This window comes from Lampetra planeri, chromosome 3 (genome assembly GCF_965212315.1).
Source record: "Lampetra planeri chromosome 3, kcLamPlan1.2.h2, whole genome shotgun sequence".
Taxonomy (NCBI): domain Eukaryota; kingdom Metazoa; phylum Chordata; class Hyperoartia; order Petromyzontiformes; family Petromyzontidae; genus Lampetra; species Lampetra planeri.
In genome coordinates, this window is record NC_136109.1 from 21,974,014 (window position 1) to 21,994,084 (window position 20,071).

The following is a 20,071-nucleotide window of genomic DNA, read 5'->3' on the forward strand; positions in this document are numbered from 1 at the left end:
CTGCCAGCAGAGGCATGAATAGGCAATTGCAGGGATGCACCTTTACCATTATAGGTAAGATAAGAGACATTTCTCTGTGATCATTGTCAACAGCTCTATTATTCACACCTATGCCACGGTGTATTTCAAACAAATAAAGCTTTAAATCAAAAAACAAAAACAAGTGTAAAAAGCACTCAGCCTTTGTGCATTATGCAAAAAAAGCATCATCATTTCCTGCAGAAATGCATTGTGGTCGTCTTGTCTTGAATCACCACGATAAAACATTTGAGCAAACGTCCCCGACCGACAGGCAACGGCGACACAGAGATGGACAATTGTACACCGTTTTACTGGTAGGAATCTCTGGTTACACCAGCCCACAGGGGATTATTGTGTCCATCCGTCCATCGTGCAGGGAGTGGCTGGGTGGGGAGGGAGGGGCTGGGTGGGGAGGGTGGGGAGGGGCTGGGTGGGGAGGGTGGGGCTGGGTGGGGAGGGGAGAGTGGGAAGGGGCTGGGTGGGGAGGGTGGGTGGGGAGGGGCTGGGTGGGGAGGGGCTGGGTGGGGAGGGTGGGGAGGGGCTGGGTGGGGAGGGAGGGGTGGGGCTGGGTGGGGAGGGGCTGGTCACCCCGTGGTGCCCTTATAAAACTCAACGTTTAACCTACTCACGCCGGCTTGTGCCCGCCCTCACAATCGGCCATATTTGCGGAATACACCACGCCGCCATTGACCCTGGCCATTGACCGAGCAACCCAACGTTCCTACCAGCTCCCGCTGCGGGAATGTGTTATCGCCCTGTTTACGCGACCGGTTGCTTCTCACCATTCCCGGATTTGTCCGCGGTGCATCGTGGTGCAGCCAGTACCTGCCCCCAGTCGAGTGCCACCCAGTGAGGGCAGTCGTGCGTGGCGCACGCCTCCTCCTCGGTGGGTCGCGGGCCGGCGTCGTGTTCGCACAGCTCCACGGGCAGTGGGGTCACCTCTCCGTCCGAGGACAACATCTGGCAGGTGGCGCGACGCAGGCGCATCCCTCCTCCGCACGAGCGTGAGCAAGCGCCCCATTCCTCAACGCTCCAGCTGGAAAGGAACACAAATTCATTCGCATTTAGTTTTTATAACATGGGAATGCCCATTGAGCTGCGTGTTCTTTTCTCAGAGGTGTGCCTGGCCACACGTTAATTTGTTGTTGTAGCTTTGCTGACTCCCCCCCCCCCCCATCCCGGCCTCTTGGAGATGTGTGAAAAAGAGCTTCATAGCTCGTCGGATTCCTACAGTCTAAATAAAGATTCTGACTCTGATATGATAGCTCATCGAAGCGGCTTGTGTCATAATACGTGGGAATTTTCTCGTAGCCGAATAAATCGAAAGGCATGGTTCATATATGCGGAGGAGGGCCAATACTGGAGGAACCTGGAGAAAAATCCACGCAACCACCACGAGCGGAAATAAACGCAAACTCCAAATTCACAGGCGTTAGGCGCTGGGTTCTGGATCCAACCCATAACCTTCCTCGTACCATGCGAGAGAGATAACATATCGCCACCCCGAAAGCCATTCGTTCAAACACCTATCTGGAGAGTTATATAGACCCTGTCATCGCTTCTTCGTACCATTGCTGGGCCTACATGAGAGGAAGCTCTCGAAAGCTTCTCTGGAGGGTTATTTTGGCCTCCTCTTCCACGCTCCTCAGATATCTTTGAGCAGATGGGAGTACCGACACCTTACCCCACCACGCGTGACCTGCCGTACAACTCGCTGTGGTACGCCCATTTAAACTTCCTGGTGGACAGGGGTGGGAAATGAGGGGGTGGTCGAGAGGATGGCGGACTTTAGGAACCTTTCCACATTCTTTTCAACTGCCGCACCGGGAGATCAAATCCAACTGGTAAACCTCTGCATGTGCAAGTGCAGTGTGCTAACCATTACGCCATGGCAGCATCCACACACATGTGAACACATGTCGATCAAATTTACCTTATTGCGACAGAATACAATTGGATTGTGAAGCATCTAAATGCCAACGCAAAATGCTGTACAAATAAGGGAAACGTAAAGGATGAAGAGGGTTACTTCACAGAATCACGCATTAGAGTAGACTGATGCATGCCACAGAGGGAACTAAGTTTAACTTTTTGTAGAATTCCATAATAAAGCATTTAATAAAGAGAGCAGTTTGCAGGTTCTCTGTGGATTAAATACCCTTGTGCTGACATGAGTAGAATTATTTTAGTCATAAGTCAACTCTGGAACGAGAATGTATAATGGTAGAATATATACAGGATGTTTTTAAGAGATGGACCCGATTTGAAATCGCTATATCTCTGCAACCACGAACCGCCCATGAATGAAACACTTACCACTTGAGAGGGCGGGGCATAGAGAGGGCGGGGCATAGAGAGGGCGGGGCATAGAGAGGGCGGGGCATAGAGAGGGCGGGGCATAGAGAGGGCGGGGCATAGAGAGGGCGGGGCATCGAGTTTCAAATGATTACCGCTCGATGCCTCTCCCAGTGCACAAACAGCCCCTAGCCTCAGTCATTCGCAAGACTCACTGTCTCAACGTTGGATAGGTAGCACGGGAGCCCAAGACTTGGCACTACACTCTTGGCCCCCAAGATCCCCAGACATCACACCCTGCGACTTTTTCTTGTGGGAATACGTCAAAGACCCGTGGTGTTTTTGTGCCGCCATTAGCGACTAATCTGGATGACCTCAAAAACAGAATCATGGCAGCGGTGACTTCAGTGGAAGAAGAAACTTTGAGAGGCGTTTGGGACTAATTCAACTATCGTCTCGATGTTGTTCATACAGCAGGTGGGGGACACATAGAGCATTTATAAAATAGTTTGTAAAACTTGATAACTCATTAAACCGTTTGTGACTTTTTGTGTCATTGTAACATGTTGTCATCGTGAAATATACTGCTTTGAAATTGTGTCCATCTTTTTCAAACACCCTGTATTATACAGTGAAGCAAGATGCAGCCTGAAAACACTCACAACTACCATCAACAGGAAACATTAGCGAACCGATAAACACAATACAATCAGCGTATAGTTTGCAGGGTGGCATTTCTTCATTGCAAGCAGAATAGCTGATTCCACAACACTGGCATCGCTGTTTTGCATTGTGATTCAGAATTTCACATTGTACACGTGTCACTTGCCATGCAGGGCTACATGAGGTGCAAATACAAACACAAATGGTGACGATAGTATCACATAACAGGGTGGTTTTGCAAAACGACATCAATATTGTTTCTATCCCCAAACTTTATTCCAATTTGACCATCAGCAACTGGTCATGCGATAATGCCACGTCCACTCAGCTCTTGTGGAGCAGTGCACCACCCAATGTTAAAGACGGCTTGCGGAAGGTGACATCGCAGAACTACCCCTGAGACACCCTCACGTGACTTGTTAGCCACACTAGGGGAGGGGCGGCACTTTCCAACGCACCCTGCTACAAAGACAGACATTATAAAATAATACAGTAAAAATGCATTTTATTTCTTTTCATTGCCAAAGCTAACAATTTATGCCAAATCAAGTGAAAACACAAATTGATTGAACACAATCATTTGTCTGTGATCTATTTGTTTATGACCGGGCTTATACCATCTACTCACCACAACTGTGAACCCCGTTCAATCAACAGGCGGCCGTAACTTGGACTCGAACCCAGGTCCTGAGCTCTTCTAGTTTAGCGTCCCTGACTAGTGAGCCACCCAGCCACTTGGAGTGGAAGATGGCAGCCTTCGCACGGCCCACTCTCATCTTCTTGGTTCTTTCGGTAAAGTCACGTAGAAGGGAAATAATAAAATAATAAAACATAATAAAATAATTCTCACGACGTTTCGGCCACAACACAAGCAGCCGTCCTCAGGTTATTATATCATTTCCCTTCTACGTGACTTTAACGAAAGAACCAAGAAGATGAATCCCTGCAGTCACGAAAGCTTTAAATCGAAATGGCCCACTCTGCCAGGCGAGAAGTCGCGACGAACGGCATCGACGCGGCGACCGAACATCGACCGTCCATGTCCCGGCCCCCAGAGCATTCCTGTCGATGTGATTGGCTCACCTTGGTGGGCAGTCTCTCCGGTTGCACTGCTGCGGTGCAGCTAATGACGGCTTTGGGAGGCCTTGGCAGAGAGAGGGGTCCACTTCCTCCAGGTCGTCTCGGACGCAGCGCAGACGCCAGGACTGCACGCCAGTGTTTCCACAGCTTGCCGAACAAGGGGACGGCTCCCCCGGCGTCCAGCTCAATTCTGGGAGTGAACCCAGATATGCCGCTGATATTGAAAGTAATTATTCTTAATCTAACCCCTTAGTGTCAAAGGAGCTTGTTAACTGTTCCCTTCAGTGCGGCAAAGAAGTTTGGGATCTGAGCCCAACATGTATAAGCCAGCAATAATGTTGTTTATATGAACCATAGGATAAGTAAATACTGTAAATGATAACTAATGCACTTTTGGCCTTAATTTTAACAATGCCAAAGAACACTGTTAAAATACAGAGAAAATGTCTCTCTGTAATAAGACCCAACGGCAGTATCCTTGAAAGGATTACAGCAGCCAAAGATAATGAGTCAGGCACTGTGGGACTTTAATGAGATGGTGAAGATAAACAATTGCTTTGCAAAAATATTGTTCTTGGTGTATAATACTGATATATTCGATTAAATACCAACACACACATATATTTGTACAGTATAATAAACAGCAAAAGGAATTTCACAGTTGCATATACTATACACATGTTATAATTCCCCTAGTTAACGATGATGATGATGTACGTGCTTTGTTCCAGCTGTGAAATGTAAGAGCCTCCCCACATTGATGCTCACCACCAACAGCGATGTGCAGTGTGGCGGTCAAGGTGCCAGCCTCGTTCTGGGCCACACAGCGCACGGGGCCATCCCAGGGCCCAACAACACCCCGTAAGCGCAGCACCTGCTCCCCGGCCAGGAGCTGGTACGACAACCCAGGCAAGCTCTGCACAGGCTGGCTGCCCAGGTACCACGTCATATTGGGCTTGGTGTTGCCTGCAACCGGACAGCCTGAGGAAGAAAAAAAAGAAAAACAACAACAGACAGACCACAAGTGAAGGTGAGAAAGGCGAAATGCAGCAATCGCATCTACGGTTAGGCACGGTTGGCAAGGGGCGGTGCAATAGAAGTTCAACATACTCGTCTCATTTGTAAAAGGTAAAAAAAAAGCTAAACATGCGGCCCTGAAATTTACTTGCTCATGCCACTGCTGGCGGTAATGCTTCCCAAATATAACGCTTCAACGCTGGCCAGGGGTTGCAGTCGTTACATTTTACACGCTTCAAGCAACAATTGCTGATGAACTGTCTGCAGTGGACCAATTTAGACTGCTGGGAAAGAAAATAAAACTTGCCCTGTTGTTTCAACTGCCACGCCATGAGAACGAACTGAACCAGTGGCCTCTGTATTGCAAGTCCAGTGAGTTAACCGTTAAACCACGGCAGCTTCTGTACTGCACCCAACTGCCTGACTGCAGGATGGAATATTTCTCATCCTGTCTTTCCATGCACAGCGTGGCTGTGGAACTCAATTCTGTCTCTGAAAAAACACAATAATCCGATGCCTCGTTTCCATGACCAGTGGGGAAACTGTGTGGGTATTGTACTGGAACAAGACTCGGCTGAAGAGCCTGTGATCCTAAATCTGGCCAGACTGATCCCAATCACAATGCATTATTGACCGCTGGGTTAGGGCACGTAATTACGTCATCATTACATGGCCTCACCCAAAACGCCAATTGTGTTTCATGAATATTTACTGCGAAACCCTCTGTGTTATGATCCCAGTCACACAATATCATTACAAAGACAAGACTGTATTGTTCTATGGGAGATGGAGCCTTCCTCAGCCACGATCCATGACTGTGGAAATCCCTTCCATGGTCCATTCGGGATTCTGAGTCTATTTCACTTTTTAAATCACGTCTTAAAATTCACCTATTTGTACAGGCTTTCCCTGTAACTTAAGTTTTTAAAACCAATTTGATGTCTTGGCTTTTCCTCTTGTCTGATTGTATTACTGTGTCATTATTATTTGCTTAAATTATAGTTTGTTCTTAATTTTATTGGCTTCCAGGTGTGGTTGTCCTTGATATTGTTTTTTATTAGTTTTCTATTTTACTTCGATGTCATCTATGCTTGTGAGTGTAGGTTTTATTTGTTTTACATACAGCGCTATTTCAATGTAAAAGGTGCTTCATAAAACAAATGTTATTATTATTATCCACAGTGCCACAGCCGTATGCTACCTTTTGAACTGGATCGCGGTATTTTTTCTTAGCTCGGCTGACCCTGGCACCAGTATTGATGTCACAGGGTCAACATGGAAATGAGACACTTAGTTTAACTTCCTGGTTGTGTTAGTGATAGAAGTGCATAGCAAAACGATTCCAGGACAATGTTGTCCACTCAAACCAGTCTCAGCAAAATAATTCTGAAAGCAAAATTTTTTTCAAAACAATTGTCAACATACGCTGCCTTCGAAGAAAAAATATATATAACCTGTGACTTTTCAGGTAACGGCCATTCTTCACAGCATAGCATTGCATATGTAAACCTTAGCCAAATCATCCTTGCATTACATTCTTCGGAATTAGTCCAACATTCCAAGTATGATCCTCCCTACAAACAAAAGTCTTGAAAACTACGTGAGGCCTGTCTGGATAAATAATGAGCACTTTATGTATAAGTTGATTCAAAATTCACATTTAACGTAACATTGTTTAATACTGTTTGACATGAATCCACTCCAAAAAATAAAACACATCCTGGCATATTTTTATTCCAAACGAGTGACGCATTCTTATTTATTAGCAAGGAAAACACTCACCAGCGAACATTCATCATTCATTAGGCTTGGGTAGGTGATAAAAATTCTATGCAGTAAAATAAATGTTCAAGTATCCCTGTATAGCTGAGTCTTAACAAGCTAACATTTTACATCTCTGTGAGATTAAAAATGTTCGTGCTTTAAGACTCCCTCCGGGGAAATTACACACTACCAAGAAAAAACGAAGTATTTTTATGGAATCTCTTGGCCACTCATATAAAATGTTTGCATTGTGACCTATTTCTGCAGTTGGCTCAGCCAATGAAACACTTTTAAGAGATGGGAAGCCAATTGTATAATGCAATGGATACAACATTTATGGAAATGTACATTTTATATAGTTTAAAAAATATATAAATATGAATGTGATTATTTGGCGATATTAAATGCATGTGCTTTGCTTCTCAAAGAAACAAAAAAAAAACATCTAAATATATTTAGGATTTTGTGGAAAGAGTGAGACACTGCAAAGTCTTTAAAATGGAAGGTTAAGATCAACATCTTATAAAATAGAAAATGATTGCGTAAATATGTTTTCTTTAAATGTTCAGCAAAGTGCGCAGTAATGAAATAAGTTGTATAACTGAGTAGAAAGTAGGTGCAACACAATGTCATGGGCATTTCAATTATACGTTCTGGTATGCCATATTTCTATCGGAAATAATGAATATTTCACCAGGAACATTTAGGAAATGTATCATAAATAAAGCATTGTAATAATAATTAATTCTACAATAATAAAAATCTCACTGGCTCATGACCAAATAATAATAAAACTGTATAGATTCATAAGTGTGCACTGAAAAACTGGAACTGGTTACTTTCAATGGAAATTGAATCTGAAAGGACTTTATTTTTTTATATACATAAGTAACTTTCAAAGGGTCCCAATTGCATGCCCTCATTTTTCTGTTTCATATTAAATTCAACAAAGCAGTCGTTCCAGCTGGAAATCCACGTCCTCTGCAAAATAGTACACCGTTAACTGGACATGCTAATCAGCTGCTCGTGACCTTTATTTAGAACAACGCGAGAGAGCCAACTGAGACAAAGTCTGCTTTCTTTTTTGCAAAAGGATACCAGAATTCGACATCAACTTTATTATGCATGATATATTCTTAAATATGATCAACTTAAGTATTCTGCTGAACAAGTAAAAGGGTGCATTTTTTTTATTTTAGCTTTCCTTTTTTTCCCACGTCATTTAAATTTTGTAGACTACACGTACGAGCATATTTTAAAGTTGACAAGTGCACACACAAAACGAATTAAATAACTATCCATTGAGAAGTGAACTCAGAAATAACGGTACACGTGTTGTGTGCGATCTTTACAATGATTTCAGGGGCTTAAACAATGCATTCTCTCGTACTTTGTACCTTTCTTCTACTGTGGACTCCTATCGTGTTTCTGTATTGTTTGTTGTTGTAGCGTTTTCACCAGCCCCTACTGGTCATCTGTGAAAAAGAGCTTCATAGCTCATCGGATTCCTCCAGTATGAATAATTATTCTGATTTCTGATTTTATCAGCATCCAGAAGTGGAGGTAAAAGGAATGGATATTCCCTCCCTGTCCTACGTTAGACATCTTTGTTCAAAACCAAATAAACAAACGAGGCTGTTCTTCAATCCGGGCTGCTCGCGGCAGAAATTCAAACAACCGCGGAGGTAGCTGTACCACTGGGGATCCATCCAGAGCTCAAATGCCGGTCATTACTCATGGTCATGCCAGACCGGCGGCTTGATAGATTGCACAAGTGGGATGTGAAGTCTTAGGAAAACAAAAATGTACCGGGTTGAGATACAATCTGATGTACTCTGTGGGGCATCGATTCTGAAACGCGATCCTCTCGTCACGCAATGCATTTCATCTTTTCTCTTTTGCCTCGGTTCCATTTGGAGCGACTATTTTTCTGCTTGAATGTGGACAGCTGAGCATATGGGGCTGAGTCGGGGTTATTTGCAGTCTTACATTGCACCTTGAGGGGTACAAGCTCCATGATGATGCTGAGTGACAAGGAGATTAGAAACTGTTTGACTGCCTACAATTTTGCTGGAATGCAACAAGGTTACCATTTGCAACAATCCTTTTGTCAGTTCACGCAATTGTTTAGAAAAAGTTTGGTGCCAATGTGTTTTGCCGACCCACCTTATTACTGATAAAAAATAAGTCTATCTTCTACATAAACAAGGCTAGCTTCTGCAATGTGCGTCTAACTACTTGAATAGCAGCCTACATTTGTGTGTAAGTGGAAAATGGCACAATCATTACCTGGGTGCCCTACAGGCCGGATGACAACATAATTTTAAACAGTAAAAAAAACTAATTTAAAAGCTTAAAACAAGTAGCCAGTTTCAGGAATATTCTTACGTTTTTTTCATTTCAAATCAATTTAGATAAAATAGATTAAGATATAATTTATTCAAATTGAATCGATGAAAACAGATTTGAAATATGGGGCTATCGGTCTCACGACCCCAACGAGATGGATATTCTGGCATCACATTGGACAATTTAAACCACTCCCAGTAAATGCCAAAATTAAACGAAAGGGGGGCAAATAATTCCGCCCCTGAAAAAGGATTCTTCTTTCTCTCCACCACCCAGCTCCCAGCCTAGCCTTCGTGACGCCGAAAGAAAAGCCACCGCCAGTTGCCACTGAATAAAGAGTGTCCACTCACCAACAATGAGGTCGTGTCCAGTGGGCACATTGAGGCTGGTGTCTCCTCTGAGTGACACCATCCCGGCGTGCTCATGTTCCGCTGTCCCAGAAAGCAGGGCGGCCACCTCCACGGAGTGGCGGTGAAATCTTGGAGGCTCTGCAACATCGCAACAGTGCGGGGGTTGCGATTTGATTCAGGAATCGATTATTTTATATGTGACGTTGCGAATGAGACAACCCTGGTCTTTTGAGTTCTCGCTTGGTTAAACAATATACATTTGAAAGGTAGTGGCATAAGTAGTTTGAGGCGTCATTTCGAACCCAGTATACAAAACACAGTCGAATAAAAGAATACGTTGAATGCCTGTATCATGAGCTGAAGAATCAATATTAATTAACAAATCGACGTACCATTACACCCCGAATTAATGTGTATTTCAGATGAAACTCTATGCACTATATCGGCACTTGTAACGGATACAACAACACCCGTCTAGTTCTGACTGTTTTTTATATGTTCAGCCTCGACTTGTTCAATCCATTCGGTTCAATGACCAGTCTTCGATGCATCGGTTCATGCTTTTATTTTGAACGTAAGAATAGATTTCAATCGGCAAAACCGATGCATCTTTACACATCTAATTATGGGCTCACCCACTGTGTGGAGTTGATTACACAAATTAAACATGTAGTTTGTTTTCCTTTAATGCAGTAGTTGCATTCCTGAAGAACAGCACGTTATGGAAAAATCGCGTTATGATAAATGATATACAATATAGGGTAAAGCACAGTCCGCGATAACACGTGAGATGCGTACGCTGGCTGAACAAAGACCGAGGCGCGTGGGTAGCATCTAGAAGCATCCAGCAGCATCCCTCCTTGTGTGATGCCACGCCGGGCCAGCCGTACAACCGCTTATTCCTACTCGCGAGACATAGTTATGTTCATTCAATCGCGTTATATCCAATTCGCATGCGCGTTGTAAAAAAAGTGTTCCCTAATACATTCATCGAGCTATATAAAATTCCCGTTATGAAAACACGCGTTGTAGGAGTACAGACTGTATATTATAATGAGGTCACCGTGTTTCAACAAAAAAGACCGGCGCGGAGGTACACACCGAGAACGATGAGGGTCGTGCTTTCCAAGACGGAGCCAAAGGGACTGCTGGTCGTGCACGTGTACACGCCTTCATCTGCTGCGGTGACGTTCACAAGAATCAGCGAACCATTGGCGAGCGAAGGCAATGATCTCTCCAAGTCTCCCCCACCTCTCGTCCATGCAGTATCGACTGTGGATGGCCCTGTGGAAGAGGACAAACACGGCTGCACGTTACAGATGATCTCTGCGCGATGGCGAGATGTTAACTACCCCGCCTGGTATACAGGAGGTCGTGGGTTCGATCCCGACCCTGATGGCTGTATATTTGGAGTTTGCGTGTTCTCCCCATGGTCGTGTGGGTTTTTCTCCGGGTCCTCTGGGTTTTTCTCTCTCCACAATTAAAATCAACATGCATTTCGAGTATTTGACTGCTGTAAAATGTCCACGTGATAAGCCACTTTGATGAGCTATCATTTGTGGCAAGGTCGCTTCTGAGAAAAAGTGGTATAGCTCAGTGGGCCTTACCTGGTAAAATTTAAATAGCATAAAATATTTTACTTCACATATTTCATCCAACTGAACTATTGAGCTGTATTTATATTACATATATATAATTGCTGGATACTGACTCAGCGCTGCGCCCACTGTTTTTCTGGTAGGATGGTGATGGTTGAGTTTTATTTGTGTTTGTTTACCTTTCTTGTACTTTGCACTCCGATCGTGTTTTTGTATTGTTTGTTGTTGTAACGTTCTTATCCGCCCCGACTGGACATCTGTGAAAAAGAGCTTTATAGCTCATCGGATTCCTTCAGAATAAATAAATATTCAGATTCTGATTCTGTTTGTGAGTTACGGCATATTTAACGGTCCCATCGCCAGGATAATCTGCATGTATGTCACCTCGCTGAAGGGAGAAAAAAAGTGTGGACTTGAAAATACGACGATTTCTGTTTGACTGTTTGTGGGAACGTCTCCGAGCCATCCATATCTAAGAATTTTCGTGGGGGGGTGTCCAGACATCCACGCCACCCGCAGTAACTGCGCGCGTATGACCTGGGAGAGCAAAATCCACACGCATTGGGTACTTTTTTTCGTCCCGACAGAGTAAAATGGACAAAAGCTACAGTTGATTCCATTTAAACGGCCACCAACACACACAAACAGAAACGTGGTGTATAGTTTGTGATTACTGCACTGACCTTTAGAAGTCGGAACGAATTTGTCTTTAAAATGTGCTTTGGGACAATGCACCACCTATGAGGCAACCCCTGACCCTTGTGCATGCCAGTATGGTCAAAGGTGTCCATTTCATTGCAGTGTTGGGAATGTCTCTTGACCGTAAACCTTCCTCGGGGACCTTTTTTTTGCATTAACTTACACAACTGAAAACAGAACCCGAATTGTACTCCTTTCGCATATGAAACACGAACGAGTGAATGAACGCGACATGACATTTTCTCGAAAGCATCTAAAATATATATATGTACGCTCATAAAAATCACATACTCAATCAAGTCTTTCGTTTTATTAGGCTTGACAAAAAGAGTCACGGTCACAGTCAAATCTAAATCCGTCACAGCCAAACAAACATTCAGTACTCTTTCGTGTGCTCGTAAAGTAAGCAAGCAATTTATGGCCGAGAGCTCTTACTGTCCATATGGCAGCCCAGAGTGACGTTTGTGCCAGCCCGGACCCGGACCATGCCTCCAACGTTGACCTCAACGAACCTCGAACTCAGATCGGTGATGACCTCCCTCGTAGTTTCAATCAGAGAGTCTGCTGTTGATTAAAACAACATCCGTCGAAACAACAACCGAACAATTACACGTCGACATTTTTTCTTTTATTATTCATTTCATCAGCGAAGCAAAATGTAATTAAGAAAAATAAATGTCTTGAGTCTTGTCCAGAAATAACATCCATATTAATATTATATACAAAGTATGCATGTATTCATAATGAGTGCATAATTGAATTTCGCCAAGAGTCAAAGTAATTTTCTGCTCGAATGACCAGAAAATGAGGCAGTACTCATCTATTGCTCATGGGCTTAAACCAGTGAGTGGTGAAAATTCCGCATTGCTGTGGTGGTGTCCAAGCTATCCATAGAATCACTGTTAACTTTGCCACGAAGTGGTACTCACGTGAAATTAATATTTTTTTGCTTTACAAATACCCGGGAGGTTAATGGAATGCCCACACTGCGAAGCAATGTTGCACAGCCAAAAGGAAATCACCGACATTGACAGTCGCGTTAAAATGGCCAGTGCATACATCTCTTCTTGAATTACATAATTTTCACGTGTTCGAGCTTTGATGTACTTCCCACAGCAAGTGCAACGTTGCCAAGTGAGCGAGAGAGAGAGAAAGAGAGAAAGAGAAACGCGAGCTTACCAGTGATGGTAACGAGGGAGGACAGGGTGTCCGTGCCGGCCCCGTTGGTAGCCAGGCAGGTGTAGAGTCCACTGTCAGACTCGACGGGCAGTTCAATGCGCAGGCAGCCGTCCGTCTGCTCCGAAACCCTGCAGGCAAACGCGGACAACTATTTATTACCGGTGACAGAGTGTTTATCTAGAAAATGATTATGCACCTGTGCGCAAAGCCCTTTTCCAAAATGGTTATTGTCAAGCCCAAAACAATGAGTCTGCATAAGACGTGTGGTATGACTTAAATCATTTTTAAAGCAGCATATGTGCTCCTGTTAAATAGAATTAAGCATTTTGAGCCATGTGGGAAGACCATACATATATAAACCAAGAGCAGTTACATTCATGCTTTTGCTGTGCACTATTCAATGTTTATTTAACACGGTTGCGATAAATGTATCTCTTTCCAATTTTTCTTATATACATACAAAAAGAGTAAGCACGCTTTGGCAGTACTAATCAGTAAAATTGAAGATAGCCACGGTCGAGACGATGAATGGAATAGCAGCCAAAGGAATTAAGTCGCCAAAGAGGACATCAAAATCAGCGATGGAGCACTGAGCTGGACTAAATATAATCAACCAGGTGGGGTTTTGACTGTTACGTTAGCCGACTCTCTGTGTTGTATTGCATTATATTTTCAAGTTTGCTAGGTTTTTTTTCTCATTCATTCGTACCTGATGTGATTGCTCATGTTGCAATCGAAACGTAGTATTCTATTATTTAATTTATTTTCTTTCTACGTGACTTTACCGAAAGAACCAAAAAGTAATTAGAATTATTACATCGTGGAACCACGAAAGACTCTAATGACTTGGGCATACCTTTGCCCAGCGGTGAATATATCATGGCCCACGACAACGAATGCGGGACAACCATAATACGTCCGCATTGTCCTGAATGAACAACCGTTCCGTCCCTTGCAGGATGAGCAAAGCATGTGTTGGGTCTAGGGATCAATAAATAGGCTTGCTTGCAAGCGGCCCACAGAATGCTCACTGACGCATGTATATTTGCCTTGCATTAGTCTCGGATTACAGCACACTGGACCAACCTGGTTGGCTGTGTCGTCTCAGGTTGTTGCTTTGACAATAGCCGTTCTAATCCCTCAACACTCAAACAGCGCAATCCCTGGCCAGTGATGGGCATCGTAGCCAAGATCTCAATTGAGATAGCGACATCTTGTTAATTAAGTTTCCTGCAAGCCCTTATGGCTATATTGTTTTCAGCATGAACTTTCATCAAGATTCCTCTGTTTTTATTGGCAAACCTGACACGACACCACCACCACCACTCCAAAATATTTATTAAGGCTGCAAATTTCTATATTTTTATATTATTTGATCTCTGCTGCATTTCTATGAATTGTTTATACACGACCAACACGGTGTGGAGAGGCCCTCATCCAAAAGTGGATTGACAAACGGTTGTGAGTTCAGTTATTATTATCATGGATATACCATGGAGCTATGGTGCTCGCAACACATCACAAGGCCAGCACCATGTTGGGATGCCTTTGCCTTCCGAGTGCTGACATTAAGTTTGTTAACACAGAGACACCACACCAGATATGTGCATGGCCAGGAATCAACATCACACCATTAAGATCATCGTCCGGTAAAGTATAACCACCAGTGAGTAACCAGTTGCGAAGACACCACTGTGTTCCAACCCCACAGCATACGCATATACTCAACAACAACAAATCACTCCCCAAGTGCTGTTAGAGAGCACCTATTAATGTCCTCACAGGACACCTGGTTGGAGTGTGACCAGTGCCACGCTCACCTGCCTATATCTCCCCATTTCTGATGTATGCATCCATACCCAAAGACAAAGATCCCCCATCTATCCTCAAAGAATGGTGAAGCAAGTGCTGTTAGGGAGTACCTACTCATGCCAACACGAGCATGAGGGAGTGGTGTGGCCAGTACCACGCCCGACCACCTTTGCCTCGCCGTGTCGGGTGGTGGAGGGTTACAACACATTTATAAATAACGCGATCTGACCCAAAAAGCCTATATTATGAACGGACACAATATTTACACGACTGGAGATACATATGAATCAGAGAAGTTTCACAATATCATTATTATTATCACCACGCGAAAGTTACCTGTTGCCGAAAGCCACAGGCGTGTCGTCTTGTAGCCAAGTGATAACAGGAGAAGGGACTCCGTGTGCATTACAGCTTAATGTCAGGGCCTCGGGCCGATGGCTTAGGAGCAACGGGTGGCCCACTTGCACCCTGATCTCTTTGTGAGACAGGAGACTTAATGGTAGATCCTCTCTCTCGATAGCCGGAACCTCGTAGGGGGCACTCGTAAACCTGGGGGACGCTCGATAACCATCATTCACTTGAGCTGCGTGCGTAAAATCGCCAGGCTCTTCAGTGGTTGGCCCCGGTTCTGCAGAGAGACTGCGAGGGATTTTCGTGGGCACCGCTGTGGATGCAACGTTAGGATTCCCCTCCCATTTGCCCTGCTCAAACACTCCGGCGGCTCTCGGGCTCACAGTCTGCGTCGGGCTCTTGGTAATCAGATCCTTCGCTGGTTGAGCGGAGGCACCGATTTGATGCTGTCCTCGGAGGCGGAGGGTGATGTTTCTGATAAGGCCCTCCAGTTTGTCTTCCTCGGTAATGTACGCCACTGGATTGGAAGCATCCAAGTTAATGATGTCGTCGTACGAGTAATCTTTTTCTGCCGAGTCGGAAGATTCAGCGGATGCCGGCTTCGTTTTAGCCTCCAGCTTTCTTTCCAGGACTCGGAGAACAATCCGGTCATACAAACTCCCATCGTCCCTGTAAAACTCGTACTTGTTCGCTTTGATTTGCTTACGCAGCTTCTGCACGTCCATCTCCTTGCTGGCGGAGCTCGCGGCCTCGTTGTGTTTCAACTCCTCCGGCTCGCTCTTCTGCTTGGCCACTCGCGAGCCCTGGCTCGACCCAACGTCGCCGCTGCCGATGACGCCGATCAACTTGACGGCGAAGTTTTCTCGGGCCGAGCCCGCCACGCACGTGTAAACGCCGATGTCGCTGGGCTCCAGGTGGCGCACTTTCAAGGCGCCGGAGCGCCCGAGGACGATCCGCGAAGAGTTGGCTAGGGGCAGCCCGTCGTGCTCCCAGCGGATGAGGGCCTTGTCAAAGTGGCGCACGGGGCAGCGGACGACCACCGTCGTCTTGGGGTGCAAGTAGGCACGGCCGCCAACGTCAAAGTGCAGCCGGCGATCCCAGCGCGACTGGATGTACACTTTGTGCATCGCCGCAATCTGCGGCTCCTTCCTGGTGGACTTCCTGTTGCTCTGCTTGCCTTTTCCATCTGTGAGAGCCCCGAGAAAAGTGAATGAGCAACAACAATAAATGTGGATATAAAAGGGGAAAGTACTTGCTATAAAACGCCACATTATGTATGTTGAACTTCTTTTCCACCGTACGTGGCTTGCAGTGTTAATCACAATGATAAATAAATATTTTAAAAATTCAGCCCATTGTCAATCCACTGGAACCGAAAGGCCTCCCCATGCTATGTCAGTCCTGCGGGACCGTTTCACTACATTTCACCAACTTCTGCGTAAAGAATAATTATGATTTACATTTCAAGATTGGGCTTCTAGATTCACTGCAGGGTGTCGCCGTGACACTGCTCGGGCAGGCGTAGTTCTAAGCTAGCGAGTGTCCTTGCAAACCCAATGCACATTGACGTGTGGCTCAACTTGTGCCCTGTGAGAATGAATGCACACCAGCAGCAGTTCTCCAGCAGCATTCATGCAGATTGTCACCAGGAGAGCTTTGAGTGTTGCACGGATGTCTTACTGTGCAGCTGTAAGGTGCAATTACAGCAGATGTCCAGAATTTGTGAAAGTTTTGGGGAGCGTGTAGTCTCCCGAATTTTTACTCTGCTGTCCACGTGAATCACATCGCTCAGCTGTACCCTAGTGACATCATTATGATTAGAAAACGCATCAACAATGTGTCACAGATACGTATGCCCGCACAAGTCTCGAATAAATATTCATATGTGTTGCTTGAGTTTTCCTCTAATGATGTGAACATCTACATAATATGCAAAGGCCAACATATGAATATCGAGAGAGAAAGGGCAGTGGCAACAGTGCTTAGCACACGACGCTTTTAACTTAACGACCCAAGTGGCAAATTAATTATATCTGAACAGGTCCAATGCTTTACCAGCTCACACCGACAAGTGCGGTGAAGTATGGTTGGAAACAACCATGTGCACGCAAAGGCTCAAGGGATGCAGCACTCACGTGTGCAAGGGCGAAGACTGCAAACCTTGGTGGAGAGGGGTTTGGGAAGCGATTGACAGACAGCCGGATCAACAGTCAGCGTCTCCCCGGCGCCTGACAGCGTCTGACACGAGACAGCACGCCACTGGGTCCCCACTTCGCAGCTTCTCGAGCACTGTGCGCGGGAGGGGGCGGTGGGGGGGGTCACGGGAAGGTGAAAAAATGGAAGACGTTTAAATACGTTCACAAAGTATCACGAGATCAGCGGAGAGGAAATCGAGCTCGGTTAAAACACGTGTAAGCACGGTGACGCCCAAAGCTGCTTGAAGTGGAAAACTAAATTGGAAATGTTTGAATGGTAGTAAATGAAATGTAAACAATTAATAGGGAATAAATAAACAAAACGCAATAGCTTCAAGCACACTAAAACCATCTGCTTGGTTTAGATATGTGGATGACACATTGGTGGTCTGGCCACACGGCAAAGAAACACTGAACACATTTCTAAATCATCTCAACTCACAAAACCCATCCATCCAGTTCACCATGGAAGTGGAAGCTGACAGAACTCAACCATTTCTGGATATTCTGCTCGGACGGGGTAGAAATTGTAAAATAACACACAGTGTTTACCGAAAGAAAACGCATACTGACGCCTATCTGAATGCAGAGTCACACCATCACCCCGCACAGAAATCTGCTCTTATCAAGACGCTCATTCATCGAGCTAAGAAAGTGTCAGATGGTGACAGTCTGAGAAGTGAAATTCAACATGTTAAAGAGGCGCTGCAAATGAACGTTTACAATGATGCACAGGTCAACATGGCATTGGATACCAAAACAAAATCAAATAACAAGAGCATTGAAACTGCCCAAGTAATTAAAACGAGTATGGATCAAAATACCGTACATTGCGGGAGTAACTGATAAACGAGCCAGATGTCTGGAAAAACCAAACATCCGAGTCAGATTTGGCACGGTACATAAAACACAGAATTGAATATCTGGTACAAAAGATGCATTACCGAAGCTATCAACAGAAGGTGTGTACAGGATTAACTGCACGTGTGGTAAATGGTATGTTGGGCAAACAGGACGAATGGTCAGCACGAGACTAAAAGAACATCAGAGAAATATTAAATTCTCCCAAATGCAACTGTCAGCAGTAGCAGAACACGCGTGTCAACAAGGACACTCAATTGATTTTGATAATGTTGAAGTTTTGTGCAAAACTTACTGCTACTGGCCAAGACTAATTAGATAATCTATCGAAATTGAAATAAATCAAAATAACTTTAACCGTTCGGATAGCTACCGTCTTAGTGCTGCGTGGAAGCGAATCATCAAATAATACATTATTTAAATGCATGCCTACAAAGGGCAGCATACTGCAATAGGGATTAATGTTGGTACGGCTATTTTGATACACACAATAGACAGGAAGGCCAAGTTAAAAGGGCTCGCATAATGAACTTGCATAATGTACTTGCCTCAGTAATCCCCCCCCCCCACATTGTGCAAGAGCGCAGAAGGGTGGTCAACAGATCTACGCCTCGATATAAGGAACGAAACAGTTAGACTTCTTCTCACAAATCTGGCTGTCGCCTGATGAAGCTCGTTGTAATTACTGGCGAAACGTCGAACTCAGATTGTAAACGTCGTGGCTTGGCTCTCCAACACACCGGTGTGCTGTACGAGTGACGAATTAGCCACGTTCTGTTTACGTGACAACCCTTACTAGTTGACTGTGTCGAGTGGTGGTGTGGTTTTAACGATACATTTATATATTTACGCGATCTAACCCATAAACCTCTATTATGGATCTATATATATATTCCTGGATATTTACCACATGTGAAGTATTGGAAAATGACGGCAGGAAACTCCTTGACGGGAACACACTTCTTTTATTAAATCTTGACTTGTAACAATACAACGCGTGGCCTCTCTTCTTCACACCGCACTTCTCTTGACTCAGGATTCTGTGCTGCCGGCTCTCTGTGCCTCGTGTAGACTCCGCGCCTCGGCTACACTCCTCTCTCGCCTCGTGTAGACTCTGCGCCTCTGCTACACTCTCCTCTCTCGCCTCGTGTAGACTTTGCCTCTCTCTCGCTGGCTACACCGTATGCATACTCGGCTCGTGCAGACCGTTCTCTCTCGCTGGCTACACCGTATGCATACTCGGCTCGTGCAGACCGTTCTCTCTCGCTGGCTACACCGTATGCATACTCGGCTCGTGCAGACCGTTCTCTCTCGCTGGCTACACCGTATGCATACTCGGCTCGTGCAGACCGTTCTATCTCGCTGGCTACACACTATACATTACTCAGCTCGTGTAGACCGTTCTATCTCGCTGGCTACACACTATACATTACTCAGCTCGTGTAGACCTTTCTATCTCGCTGGCTACACACTATACATTACTCAGCTCGTGTAGACCTTTCTATCTCGCTGGCTACACACTATACCTTACTCTCTTCTACTCTCCATTTCTCTCCTCTCCGGGCTCTATCTCTACACCTTCGTCTTCATTCTTAGATGGTTCCACTTCTGCCCCTTGCTCCTCTGTGCATCACCTTATATACCCCTTCTTCCCGGGAGACGGAGCGGATGCGGACCTCAACGTCGGCACCGCTCCTCCGTTACCCAATCCCCACGCGCTATCCCCACGATCCGGTTCCGCTCAGCGCGTGTTTCCACTCTCCGACCAATCACACCGCGCTGCTACCCGATCACTCCCTCTGGGCGCGTCACCGGCACACAGCCAATCAGCAGCACT

The 20,071-nt window shown here is 45.2% G+C and overlaps 1 protein-coding gene across 2 annotated transcripts in view; it reads right to left on the minus strand.

Moving 5' to 3' along the window:
- LOC144741157 (ADAMTS-like protein 1) overlaps positions 1-20,071 on the minus strand; it is a 108,730-nt gene that overhangs the window by 5,211 nt on the left and 83,448 nt on the right. The window contains exons 20-29 of one of the 2 annotated variants that reach the window (XM_078623783.1): positions 17,314-17,467; positions 15,164-16,364; positions 13,016-13,143; positions 12,272-12,400; positions 11,317-11,394; positions 10,641-10,823; positions 9,540-9,677; positions 4,828-5,040; positions 4,063-4,249; positions 847-1,057 (exon numbers count right to left, since the gene is read on the minus strand). In XM_078623783.1, coding sequence (XP_078479909.1) covers positions 847-1,057; positions 4,063-4,249; positions 4,828-5,040; positions 9,540-9,677; positions 10,641-10,823; positions 11,317-11,394; positions 12,272-12,400; positions 13,016-13,143; positions 15,164-16,364; positions 17,314-17,467 — 2,622 coding nt within the window. The remainder of the gene's footprint in view (positions 1-846; positions 1,058-4,062; positions 4,250-4,827; positions 5,041-9,539; positions 9,678-10,640; positions 10,824-11,316; positions 11,395-12,271; positions 12,401-13,015; positions 13,144-15,163; positions 16,365-17,313; positions 17,468-20,071) is intronic. The other variant, XM_078623784.1, reaches the window with a different exon arrangement.